The following is a 12,374-nucleotide window of genomic DNA, read 5'->3' as shown; positions in this document are numbered from 1 at the left end:
GACATCCGTTGGGAGGGCGTTCCGCAGGGCAGGCGCCACCACCGAGAAGGCGCTCTGCCTAGTTCCCTGCAACTTGGCATCTCGCAATGAGGGAACCGCCAGAAGGCCCTCGGTGCTGGACCTCAGTGCCCGGGCAGAATGATGGAGGTGGGGACCTAAACTGAGAATCAAACAAGAAAATAAGACCAGATAGATGAGGAATTTCTGAAACAACAATGGGATATTGGCTCCGCCCAGGGCATGATGGAGAACAGCAACAACTGGGAAAAGATAGACATAATATTTTACAAGGACAGGAAGAAACATCACGGACAGAATAATTGCCACACACAGGAAGAACAAGGATATAGTTTGAGTGCCTCACCTGTAGTTTTATAAATCATTTAATGTGTCAATACAAATGGAAGTTGTTAAAATTGCAGTTGTTGTATAAGGGTTTGTTATTTTGACTGGAGTGTCATTGAAATTAATAAGATTTTGGAAACAGAAATAAAGTAAATGATCAAACCATCAATTCTAGCATGCGGGGGGCCACCTAATAATATAATTTAGTATCTGAATGATTGGTATTAGTAATTGTATTATAATTTGGCATTGTTATATTGAGTCTATTATTGGATTATTGCAATTGAAAACTAATAAAAATTATTATAAAAAGAAAGAAAACAAGACCAGATGCGTTGGCCTTTCCCACTCTTAACTGTTTGAGTGAGGCTACTAAATATTTGCTGTAAACATTTTAGGGGGGGGGAATAAATCCATTTCTATTTGCTTTTGTTTTGTTAACAAGGAGTTTGCAGGCAGTTCTCGATTATGAGCATGATGACTTCGAAGAAAGCCATGAACTGACTTACAGTGTGAGTACCTTTAAAAAAAAAAGTTCTTGTTACTTAGTCACTCTGTCTCTTTCACCTGGTAATGTCTAGGAATCGCTTGTGTTTTAAGTTAACAGACAAAGCACATTTCAGGAGTTGCTTAACTGTTCATAGAATTCCCTGTAAATTAAAGGTATTGTATGAAACTCAGCAAGCGTTAAGTGACAAAATTACAGTGTGTGTGTGACTTTGTTTTCAGTACCTTTCCTTAAATATACATTTCCAGATATCTTGGGACGACGTGGATGTTGACTTAATTCCAAACGGCAGTTCAGTCGCTGTGAACAATTCAAACAAGTATGTAATGATGCTTGAGGATGTTGGCAGGAAATGCGCCAGGGCGGGTCTGAGGGCGATTGGCGGGTGAGGGATGGGACTTACAGCTGGACTTTGATTATTTTGTCGGGACTTTTAAGGACACCCTTCTGTTTTAGATTCATAAAACTTTCAAAATGACATGATTTTATTAGTGAGTTGTTGTCGTTTTTAACCTCTTGACCTTGAACTGCTTTGAAGAGGACCTTTGAAAAGCAGCATGCAGGCTGGACTGTTATGCTGGTGACAACTTGCATTTCTGATTTTCAGCTCTCCCTATCCCCAAGGGCTCCACGTGCGGATAACAACAGTTGTTCGTCGATATCTGCAAGGGTTCCTTTCTCCAAAAATCCAAGTCAAATAAGTGGGATATAGAAAAGGAAATCAGTAGCTAGGCTAAAGGAAGAGACACAAGTGTTTCAATCTGCAGTTAAAATAGCCCTAACCATTTTGAATCGCATCCCCTGGTCCGCTGCCATCTTGATCAAGACATTGTTTCATTATGGTGTCTCCCCGGCCATTCAAATCTTCTGGCACACTGGTACATTTTACATCACGGTATATACTAGTAGGGGGACCCAGGTGGCGCTGTGGTTAAACCACTGAGCCTGGGGCTTGCTGATCAGAAGGTCGGCGGTTCGAATCCCTGTGACGGAGTGAGCTCCCGTTGCTTGGTCCCAGCTCCTGCCAACCTAGCAGTTCGAAAGCACGTCAAAATGCAAGTAGATAAATAGGAACTGCTACAGTGGGAAAGTAAACAGTGTTTCCGTGTGCTGCTCTGGTTTGCCAGAAGCGGCTTTGTCATGCTGGCCACATGACCTGGAAGCTATACGCCGGCTCCCTTGGCCAATAATGCGAGATGAGCGCGCAACCCCAGAGTCGGTCACGACTGGACCTAATGGTCAGGGGTCCCTTTACCTTTTATATACTTGTAGACCCAGAACATTAATTTGTAGGAGTTCCTAATAATATATCTGTTAAGTATCGTGGCAAAGGAACTTGTACATTGCTATTAAGTGAATATATGCAAATATAGTGTGATTGGATAGAGTGCTGGATTTAGAGCAGGAAGACCTAGATTCAAGTCAATTTGCCTGTAGATGCGTCTGCAACCTCCTGGTGGCTGCTAAAGTTTTTATCACCTATCTTTCTATCTATCGTCTGTCTGTCTGTCTGTCTGTCTGTCTGTCTGTCTGTCTGTCTATCTATCTATCTATCTATCTATCTATCTATCTATCTATCTATCTATCTATCTATCTTGGCAGTCAAATTACCTGCCCACTCATTAAATGTTTCACCCTCATTTCTTCCAAAGGAAGGATTTTGTAAACAAGTATGTGGATTACGTCCTCAACAAATCGGTGGAGGGAATTTTCCAAGAGTTCAAGAGAGGGTTTTACAAAGTCCTCGATGAACAGATGGTTGCCTTCTTTGAGCCTCAAGAACTGATGGATGTGGCGATTGGGAACGCAAATTATGACTGGGAGTTATATGAGAAGGTTGGTGGAGAGGGGCGAGGCGTGTGGAAGTACTTGCTAGACCATCATTCTATTGGGTTTATTTTATTTTATTCAAGCTTCACTTGCTCATCTTTCTCTTTGTCTGATTTCATTTTCCTCCCCTTTTTCTATGAAGAACGCTGTGTACTGGGGGATATACAGTGAAATGCACCCTACCATAAGGATGTTCTGGAAGGTTTTCCATGAACTCACTTTGGCGGACAAAAAAGGCTTTCTGTGTAAGTATCCCATTCACAAGGCCCAACTTTCAAGCAGTGCACTTGAAATACTGCATGGAAGCCTCAAATGATTCTCTCAATTTGTATATAGAAACAGCATTGATATTTTCCTTCATAATGCAATGAACTTTTGATCAAAACTGTACCGGGGAGGAAAGACAACTTGCAAAGCTAGATTGTAGCATTGAAACATGTTTGGAATGGTCTGAATATTTTCTATTTCTGCCCTTGCATTGCCTAACCCCCCTCCTTGTCAATTTAGTGTTTGTTTTAGGAAGTGACCGGGTCCCTGTGGTAGGAATGGACTCCTTGAAGCTAACAATCCACTCGCATAAGACGCTTACAGAAGAACATATCCCTGAGGCCCAGATCTGCTTTCACCTTCTTCTTTTGCCACCTTATTCAACCACAGGAAAACTGAAGGAGAAACTTCTCCAGGCTATTGAGAACAATCGTGGCTTTGGCAAGCAACTCTAATACAGGGACTTGCAAGATGCGTAGCTTTTGTCTTCAAATGAAGGGAAGTTTGTCTTATCAGGCAGTCTGCTCACTGGCCTTTTAACTGGACTTTGGTCACTTGATTGACTGTTTTCTCTCTCCCCACACCCCCAATTTAAGAAAAAATATTTTAGACCTTAGTATAGCCTGTTTTTATGTGTAATCATGTCCACATTGGCGTCATTACTCCAGTTACTTCTTAAATTGTTGTACTCCTGTAGTTTTCCTGTTATCCCACTTTCAAGGTGTATTTTAATGATTGCTTTTAAAGGTACCATTTTAATGTGTGAACTGACAGGCTGGTGCCTCACTCCATTTGGAGATGCAGAATGTTATTTTTTGTTGTTCTTGTTTATTTATATGTACCAAAATTTTAAGTGAGAACACAGAATAGATCCAAATCAGCACACACATTCTTCTGGAAAGAGTACTAGAAGCAAAGTATATTGGAATTGCAGGCTTTCAGGCAAAACAGACTGTTCTAAACTGTGTGCTTAATATTGTACGGTAAAAACCCTGCTAAATAAATTCTTTCTTTCCAAAGTGTCGCTGTGTTAACTTGACCCATATGCAACTAGTTCTATTGAAGCAATCCTCAAAGGATCACATGGGAATTTCTGTTTACAAGACAATTGAGGAACAGTTGAGGGAGCTTGGGTATGTTTAGCCTGGTAAAGAGGAGACCGAGAGAAGATATGATAGCCATCTTCCAATATCTCAAGGGCTGTCACATGGAGGATGGAGCAAGCTTGTTTTCTCCTGGTCTGGAGGCTAAGATACTAACCCATGGGTAGGCAAACTAAGGCCCGGGAGCCCGATCTGGCCCCATTGCCTTCTGGATCCAGCCCGTGGATGGTCCGGGATCGGCGTGGGGATTCTGATCATTCGGGCTGCACCATTCCCCCCCACACACACACACCATGGTGGCGCCTCCTCCCTCCCTCCTCCTGGCTTCTCCCCGCCCTGCCTAAAGGAGGAAGGGGGCTGGGCTTTGTTGAGCCGCGGTTGGCTGAGCGCCATTTTAAACAGCCCCTCTCTGGAGCCAGTGTTTTCGCGCCGCTCATCGTCCCTCCACCGCCAGCCCCTGCCGCTCGCAAGGCACAGGTAAGCAGCCACCGGGGCTCGTCCGCTGCTGTGGAGAAGGGAGGGGAGAGTCTGTAGGGGGGATTCCCCCCCCCAAAAAATATAGTCTGGCCCCCAATGAGGTCTGAAGGACAGTGGACCAGCCCCCTGAGGAAAACGTTTGCTGACCCCTGCACTAACCAATGGGTTCAAGTTACAAGAAAGGAGATTCCAACTAAACATCAGGAAGAACTTTCTGACAGTAAGAGCTGTCATGGATGCTTTAGCTGAGATTCCTGCATTGCAGGGAGTTGGGCTACATGACCCTTGGCATCTCTTCTGATTTCGATTCTTGCATATAAAATCAGGTTGGTGACTCTTGAATGGAGGTTACATGATGGGACACAAAGCTCAGTCAGTAGAGCATGAGACTTAATCCTCAGCGCCATGGGTTCCAGACCCATGTTGGGCAAAAGATTCCTAGACGACCCCTGGGGTCCCTTCCAACTCTACAATTCTATGAATTAGACCACTGCTAAACTAGCAGACCACGTGCAACTCTGCCACTGCATTTAGCAATCCCTCTTGTGTATAGAAGAAAAACAACCACGCCTTGTTCATTTTTATGTCTCCACTTGAAGGGCAGGAACAGCCAACTTGGGGTCCATTCTTGGCTCCAGCCATTAGGGCTAGTGATCTAGAATCATGGGAGTTGTGGTTCAACAACAGCTGGACCAACTTGGCAAAAACCCTTGTCATATTTTCTGCTGTTGTGTTGCAGTAGCACACCTGCCCTGCATACAGAAGATCCCAATTCTATCTCTGCCAGGCTTAGTTAACTGGATTGGGTAGCAGTTGTTAAGAAACACCTCTCTGTTTGAGAGTCACTGCAAGTCAAAGTAGGCCGTATGAGGCTTGTTGTTGTTGTTGTTGTTTAGTCGTTCAGTCGTGTCCGACCCTTCGTGACCCCATGGACCATAGCACGCCAGGCACTCCTGTCTTGCACTGCCTCCCGCAGTTTGGTCAAACTCATGTTCGTAGCTTCGAGAACACTGTCCAACCATCTTGTATGAGGCTACATGGGCATAAAGCAGCTTCCTGGGGACATAAGGGGGGGGCAGGTGAACCATTCTGGAGAGAAGCAATTAGAGCTGACACGGTCAGGCCTGCTTTCATAGTGGTCAAGCCCAATGAAACAAGACCAGAATGCAACCGTAGTGCCTCTATTTGATTCCTAGCTGCTGGTGTTCAGAGACATTGCCTCTGAAAGTGGAGGGAAGAACATACCCATTTATTTATTTCATGAGATTTGTATACTGCTTGGTTGTCATGAAACCACCTATCACTTTACAGAAAGAATAAAACAAAATGACCAGAAAATGCTTAAAAACAGCCATCTAAAGCATTTTAAAATATTGATAATCAACGATAAAAAACCAAAGTTCATGTCAACATTCTACATGTCTGGCACCAAAAAGAGTAGAAGGAGAAGAGAAGGTTAAGGGGTGATGTAATAGCCATGTTCAAATATATAAAAGGATGTCATATAGAGGAGGGAGAAAGGTTGTTTTCTGCTGCTCCAGAGAAGCGGACACGGAGCAATGGATTCAAGCTACAAGAAAGAAGATTCCACCTAAACATTAGGAAGAACTTCCTGACAGCAAGAGCTGTTCGGCAGTGGAATTTGCTGCCAAGGAGTGTGGTGGAGTCTCCTTTGGAGGTCTTTGACAGCCATCTGTCAAAAATGCTTTGATGATGTTTCCTGCTTGGCAGGGGGTTGGACTGGGTGGATGGCCCTTGTGGTATCTTCCAACTCTATGGTTCTATTATTCTGTGATTCTATGAGTATTCATGAACAGCAGTCTACTTCCTGACTTGCACGAGTTGCCATATAGAAATGGCTGGAAGTGGGTGGAGAGAATGCAAACAATGAAGTCAGAGAGAAATTAAAATCGAGAAAAGTATAGACACAGATAATTCGGAACTGGCAATGGTCATTCACAAAACTGTTTTTTTATAAGTTAACGTGATTAACACACATAGCATGAATTTATAACAACCACCTTTGTCCCTGTTCAATTGACAGGCGACAGCACTGAACCTCTTGGTAAATTTAAACTGTTGTCTCCCTTTGAAGTTCAACTGTGTATTGAAACAGGGCATATACCGGTATTTCTTCAAAGGTGTGATTATGCCACAGCAAGCAAAGCTCATTTTTCTTATGGCATGCTTCTTTTGCAAAGACAGCAGTGAGAGCTTGTTGGCACAGCCTTTACACATTCATTATACGGCATAAGCTTTTGTGAACTGCAATCCATAGATATATCTGATTGGGTAAACTGTTGTCCACAAACAGTTTTTGCCTTAAGAAATGTGCTAGTCTTTAAGCTGGTGACACCAGACTCTTGCTTGTTCTGTTGCGACAGGTTAACAGGGCTTCACTTCTGGGATTTGCAGAGAGAATTTTTCTCACGTCAGTAGCAATAGCAGCAGCAGCAGCAGCAGCAGCAAAGGTTTCTGTTTCCTAGGAAGACACGCCTCCTACTCTGTTTCGAAAGCAAATGAGTAAACAGAAACAGCTCTCTTTTTTTGGCTCCTTCCCCCAAGAAGTCTCACTTTTTGGCATTCCTTAAAGCAGAACTCGGGTGACAACTCAGAGAGGAGCATCAGCCGTCCATCCAGATTGTTTACATCCTGATTGCTTGTTCTCTTTTGGCATCTTTAAATTCTGGCCAAAGTCAGAAACATTTCTCTCTCTGGCAGAGACAGAACAATGGTTTGTGTCCCAGAATAAAGGGCCGGTGGTGGTGGTCCTAGTTCCGAGAGTGGATTGCCTGTGAGGAAAATCAGGAGAGAAGATGAGAAAGCGGTCCAGAAGTCGCAGGCCCAGGACTCAGGTGGGCACCCGGTCAGACTTGCCTCATCCCTCACCTTTGCGATCCAAAGACTTGCTGCTATTCCCAAAGGCTGTCAGCTACCATGCCAGCCTTTCCAAGGAGGACCCTGGAACCATCCGCCAGGTCAGCTGCAAACAAGGCTACCTGGCTATAGTGAAGACGGACAGGACCGTCATCGTTTATGACAGGGCAGAGGACGGAGGATGCCAGCGGAGTCCCCGTGAGTAGCTCATTACTTTCGGGAAATTTGCTTTTTACAAAATGTGTGCATTAGGCGGAATTGCATACAAGCGTGTACATTTCACACTAAAATGCTACTGAATTTCCTTGGGGATTTTTAAAATAATAAATCACAGACTTATGTGGAGATTTAAAACTGGAAAACTGGGGGGGGGGGATGAGAGAAACATAAACTATAATAATATTAATTAATTCATTTATACCCCTGGGCGGCTTCCAACAAAACATTAAAATACAATAATCTATTCAACATTAAAAGCCTCCCTAAACAGGGCCGCCTTCAGATGTCTTCTAAAAACCTGGTAGCTGTTTTTCTCTTTGACATCTGATGGGAGGGCATTCCACAGGGCGGGCGCCACTACCGAGAAGGCCCTCTACCTGGTTCCCTGCAACTTGGCTTCTCGCAGCGAGGGAACCGCCAGAAGGCCCTCGGCACTGGATCTCAGTGTCCGGGCTGAACTATGGCGGGTGGAGACACTCCTTCAGGTATACTGGACCAAGGCCGTTTAGAGAAACTGGCAGATTCTCTAATTGCTAAGATGCTCTCTGCACTATGCATTTAAAAGCACATTTATACCACAAGTTTCCCCCAAACAATGCTGAGAACTGTAGTTTAAGACCGCTGCAGGTTGATGGGAGACCCCTATAATTCCCTATAATTCCCAGCACAGTTAACAAACTACAGTTCCCAGGATTCTATGGGGGAAAGCTATGACCATCAAAGTGATATAAACATGTTTTAAATGTATGATGAAGGATGTGACATCTCTTGGTTTCTTTGGAAAGGAAACTCTCCAGTGATTTGCAGGCATTTGATATATGTAGCCCGGCCTTCTCTGGTTTCGTTTTCCTTTCCCCTCGACACCCTATCAACTCATTCCTGTCATCTGAAATACTAGGTTTACATCAGCACCAGTTTCACTTTCTATTCTGGAGTCACAGCAAACATCCAACTCATGTCATCATCCACTGGCTTGTGCCAATAAGGGTTTGTTTGTTTTTTACAAAAAGAGGAAGAAAGAAAGAAAGAAAGAAAGAAAGAAAGAAAGAAAGAAAGAAAGAAAGAAAGAAAGAAAGAAAGAAAGAAAGAAAGAAGAGACTAGGCCTTTAGCTAGAACAACCACAATGGAAATATAGGAAGCTTAAATTGTTTAAAGCTTATTATATTGAATGTTAATGAAATAAATTTTAAGTGTTATATTTTTCTTGAGAGAGAGAGAGAGAGAGAGAGAGAGAGAGAGAGAGAGAGAGAGAGAGAGAGAAGAGCTTAATACTTATCAATTATCATAGTATCTTTCAAGTCATTTTCCATATTGGAAGATAGGGTCAAATTTATGTCTGAATGGACAATTGAGAAAAAGAGGGGTTTTTTTAATTAAAAAAGGTTCTTCTTCATACTTAATGCATAGATTATGCCATTTGTTTTGAGGGGGGAAGCACCAGACAGCAAGCAGTATTTATCAAGGAGCTGCAGGGTCAATATGGACTGAGGCTGACATGATGTGAATGCTGTTTAAAAAAAATAAAAAAATTGCAATGGGAGATTCCTGGGTGTGGAGCAAGCAGTAATTTGAACATATCCTTCGTCTTAAGTGTTGCCCAGGTGGAACTGAGCAAGCGCTCCCTGCATAGTTAGAAGGTGGAACGATGGCAAAGACTATGAACACATTGTTAAACTATGGAACTCACTGCCACAGGAGGCAGGCTTTATGTGGATGGCTTTAAAAGAGGACTGGACAAATTCTCAGGGGGCAAGGCTGCCCATGGCTATTAGCCAGGATGGCTATGCTCTGCCTCCACGGAGTCAGTACTGCTTCTGAATATCATGTTCCTGGAAACCGCAGGAAGGGAGGAGCGTTCTACTTGAGGGTTTCCCACAGACATCTGGGAGATCACTGTGAGAAAAGGATGCTGGACAGGCCATTGACTCTTCATGTTCTTATGTCCTTGCTTCCACATTGTCAGTCCTGCTGAACACCAGCCACCACTGGCACTCCTTTAAGTGTGACTGTGCATAAAAACAATTTCTGTGCTTATCTTGTTCGATCTTCCAGAGCGTATCAAGTTAAACAAGGGAGCCAAGGTAGATTTGCTAGACAGCGAAGCATCTCACCTGCTCATTCTCTCATCAGAAGGAAAACTTTCTGAGCACAGTATTGCGTCCAGAGGTTCAAAGCCCAGGTAGGAAACTTGGTCTTGACTGACTGGAGTGTTTTTGTTTTTGTTGTGTGTGTGTGTATGTGTGTGTGTATGTGTGTGTGTGTATATATATATATATATATATATATATATATATATATATAATAATTCCATTGTGATCCACACATCTCAATAATGCATGTTTACACTGGAAATACTTGCTTGGATTATACAGTACATGAGAAATGTCATTATTTGATTGGCACTGTTTCTATTTGCTTTTTGAAAACAGGTTATTGAAAGAATTGGGAGACAAACGCATCGTCCAAATCGCATGTGGCGATCATCATTCCCTGGCATTATCAAAAGGTATTGAACAATTCTCACATATCTTCCTTGGTTGTTTTTTTTTAAAAAAAAACCACAAACAGATACAGTCCTACCTCGGTTTAAGTACGCTTCGGTTTGAGTACTTTCAGTTTAAGTACTCCGCAGACCCATCTGGAATGGATTAATCCACTTTCCATTACTTTCAATGGGAAAGTTCGCTTCAGGTTAAGTACACACTTCCGGAACCAATTGTGTACTTAAACCGAGGTACCACTGTACAGGTATACTCTTCTTTTCCATCCCAGCTGACATACCCCAGGGTAGCTTACATCAATTTTTGCAAAGCCATCAGCTAAAAAATTAAATCCTTGAAACAGACAAGGGATGTGGCTAAAGAAGAAAATCACTTACAAGCGCAGGAAGCTTGTGACTTTCCCACAAGCACCTGACTGGCCACTGTGAGAACAGGATGCTGGACTAGATGGGCCTGATCCTGCAGGGTGTTCTTGTGTTCCAGGAGCCCATACATCATACCCTGATCAGGCCAAAGAGCTGCTGGAGATTTTGATGTGGGAAATCATTAATCCCGATTATTCCTTGTGAGCTGCGTTCTGAATGGTACACAGTTTCAATAAAATTCTGTGTAGTGGGGGCGCATCGTGTCCTCTCAGTTTCACCTACCTTGGGAACAAAATATGATGCACACATACTCCCCAGAGCTCCTTGGAGGAAGGGGTGAGATAGACATAGGAGGGGGCAAGTCAGTGGGCTTGTGTCTCCCTTAGCAACTAGCTGTTCCTCTGTTTCTCTCGGCCCCATACCCAGGGCCAAACCAGATGTTACATTAGAACAGGCACCCCCAAACTTCGGCCCTCCAGATGTTTTGGGCTACAATTGCCATCTTCCCTGACCACTGTTCCTGTTAGCTAGGGATCATGGGAGTTGTAGGCCAAAACATCTGGAGAGCCACAGTTTGGGGGTGCCTGCATTAGAACATGTAAATGCAGGGATCCTACTCGGATTGGTCATTAACCCATTGTCCCCCTCCCTCCTAGGCTTCTTCTAATTTGGACTGACGGCCCAGCCCCTAAAATTTGCATACTGAAAAAACCGTAAAAGTCCCCCCCCCCGCCAATTTTATTTTTTATAGAAAAAGAGGTGCTGGAACTCACCATGAACATCTCCAACGTTCTCTTGGAATGGCGATAGCACCCACCTGAGAGGTGCTGGAACTGAGTTTTGGCTGGGGGAAAAAAGCCCTGGTTTTCCCTAGCCCACACAAATTGCAGGTACAGAGCCCCCCCCCCAAAAAAATCTGGATCAGGACCACAGAGGGTGGGTATGTTTAAGGGTTAAAGCCTTGTGAAACTCTCCCATCCTGGGGTCCGTACTGACAATTTGCATGAATTTCCCCCCCTCCCCCAGCATTTTAAGGCATAGATCCACAACTAACATGATGTGCAATTTGGCCCTGAGATCAACTGGTACGGACCTTACTCACTAGGTAGGGTTTAATGGGTGCTTTTTCCGGGGGGGGGGGGACGCAGGGGTGCGCATACCCCTAAACATTTTGTGAATCCAAGTTTGGCCTCATTGTGGGGCAGTATTTCAATATGAGTAGGAAAATGAGAGCACCCCTAAACATTTTTTTTAAAAAAGAAAAATAGCACTGTATATGCCATCTCAGAGATCTAGAGTAGCCCAGACCACTTCCAGGCAGCTTTTGAGGCCCCAGCTATAGTAAAAACTGTAAATGATGACCCAAAAAACCAAAGTCTGTGTGTGTGTGTGTGAAATGATTAATGATTTTTCCAGTCTCATTCTGTGCAAATGCATTACTTTGCAGCTCTAAGGCGAGAGTGTTTTGCCCTGGTGCTCATACAAGCACAATGCAAAGCTTACCAAATGCCAAAAAATGAACAATTTGATGCCCAGGACAGATGGTGGTCCCCCCCCCCATTGTCCCATTATATACATAATGGCAAATACATCTGTTGTACTTCCTTTTGTATGTTGGGTTAAGGAGGAGAGCTCTTTGCCTGGGGTCAGAACGACTACGGCCAGGTTGCAGCGGGAAGGGAGATCAACCCCATTACGGAACCGCGGCTTGTGTGGGAGCTCGAAGGCATCCCTTTGGCCAAGATTGCAGCTGGATCTGCTCACAGCGTGGTCCTCTCTGTGTTTGGAACTGTCTATTCTTGGGGAAAGAATGCTTATGGACAGCTGGGCCTTGGAGACACAGAAGGTAAGGAAAAGTGCTAGCCATTTGGTGGAATCTGA

At 43.9% G+C, this 12,374-nt stretch overlaps 2 protein-coding genes across 6 annotated transcripts in view; both read left to right on the top strand.

Moving 5' to 3' along the window:
- Nucleotides 1-3,969, top strand: part of LOC118083330 (putative E3 ISG15--protein ligase HERC6) — a 37,068-nt gene extending 33,099 nt beyond the window's left edge. For both annotated transcript variants that reach the window (XM_088660526.1, XM_088660525.1), the window contains 5 exons: nt 791-857; nt 1,102-1,172; nt 2,506-2,689; nt 2,826-2,928; nt 3,191-3,969. In XM_088660526.1, coding sequence (XP_088516652.1) covers nt 791-857; nt 1,102-1,172; nt 2,506-2,689; nt 2,826-2,928; nt 3,191-3,405 — 640 coding nt within the window. In that variant the 3' untranslated portion in view covers nt 3,406-3,969. The remainder of the gene's footprint in view (nt 1-790; nt 858-1,101; nt 1,173-2,505; nt 2,690-2,825; nt 2,929-3,190) is intronic.
- A 2,520-nt stretch (nt 3,970-6,489) lies between these two features.
- Nucleotides 6,490-12,374, top strand: part of LOC118083329 (E3 ISG15--protein ligase HERC5) — a 35,886-nt gene continuing 30,001 nt past the window's right edge. For all 4 annotated transcript variants that reach the window (XM_088660524.1, XM_088660522.1, XM_035111570.3 and 1 more), the window contains exons 1-4: nt 6,490-7,605; nt 9,680-9,806; nt 10,057-10,133; nt 12,118-12,339. In XM_088660524.1, coding sequence (XP_088516650.1) covers nt 7,347-7,605; nt 9,680-9,806; nt 10,057-10,133; nt 12,118-12,339 — 685 coding nt within the window. In that variant the 5' untranslated portion in view covers nt 6,490-7,346. The remainder of the gene's footprint in view (nt 7,606-9,679; nt 9,807-10,056; nt 10,134-12,117; nt 12,340-12,374) is intronic.

This window comes from Zootoca vivipara, chromosome Z1, assembly GCF_965207765.1.
Source record: "Zootoca vivipara chromosome Z1, rZooViv2.hap1.1, whole genome shotgun sequence".
Classification (NCBI taxonomy): domain Eukaryota; kingdom Metazoa; phylum Chordata; class Lepidosauria; order Squamata; family Lacertidae; genus Zootoca; species Zootoca vivipara.
The sequence above is the reverse complement of the archived record's forward strand: the minus strand, read 5'-3'. Positions and strand labels throughout refer to the sequence as shown.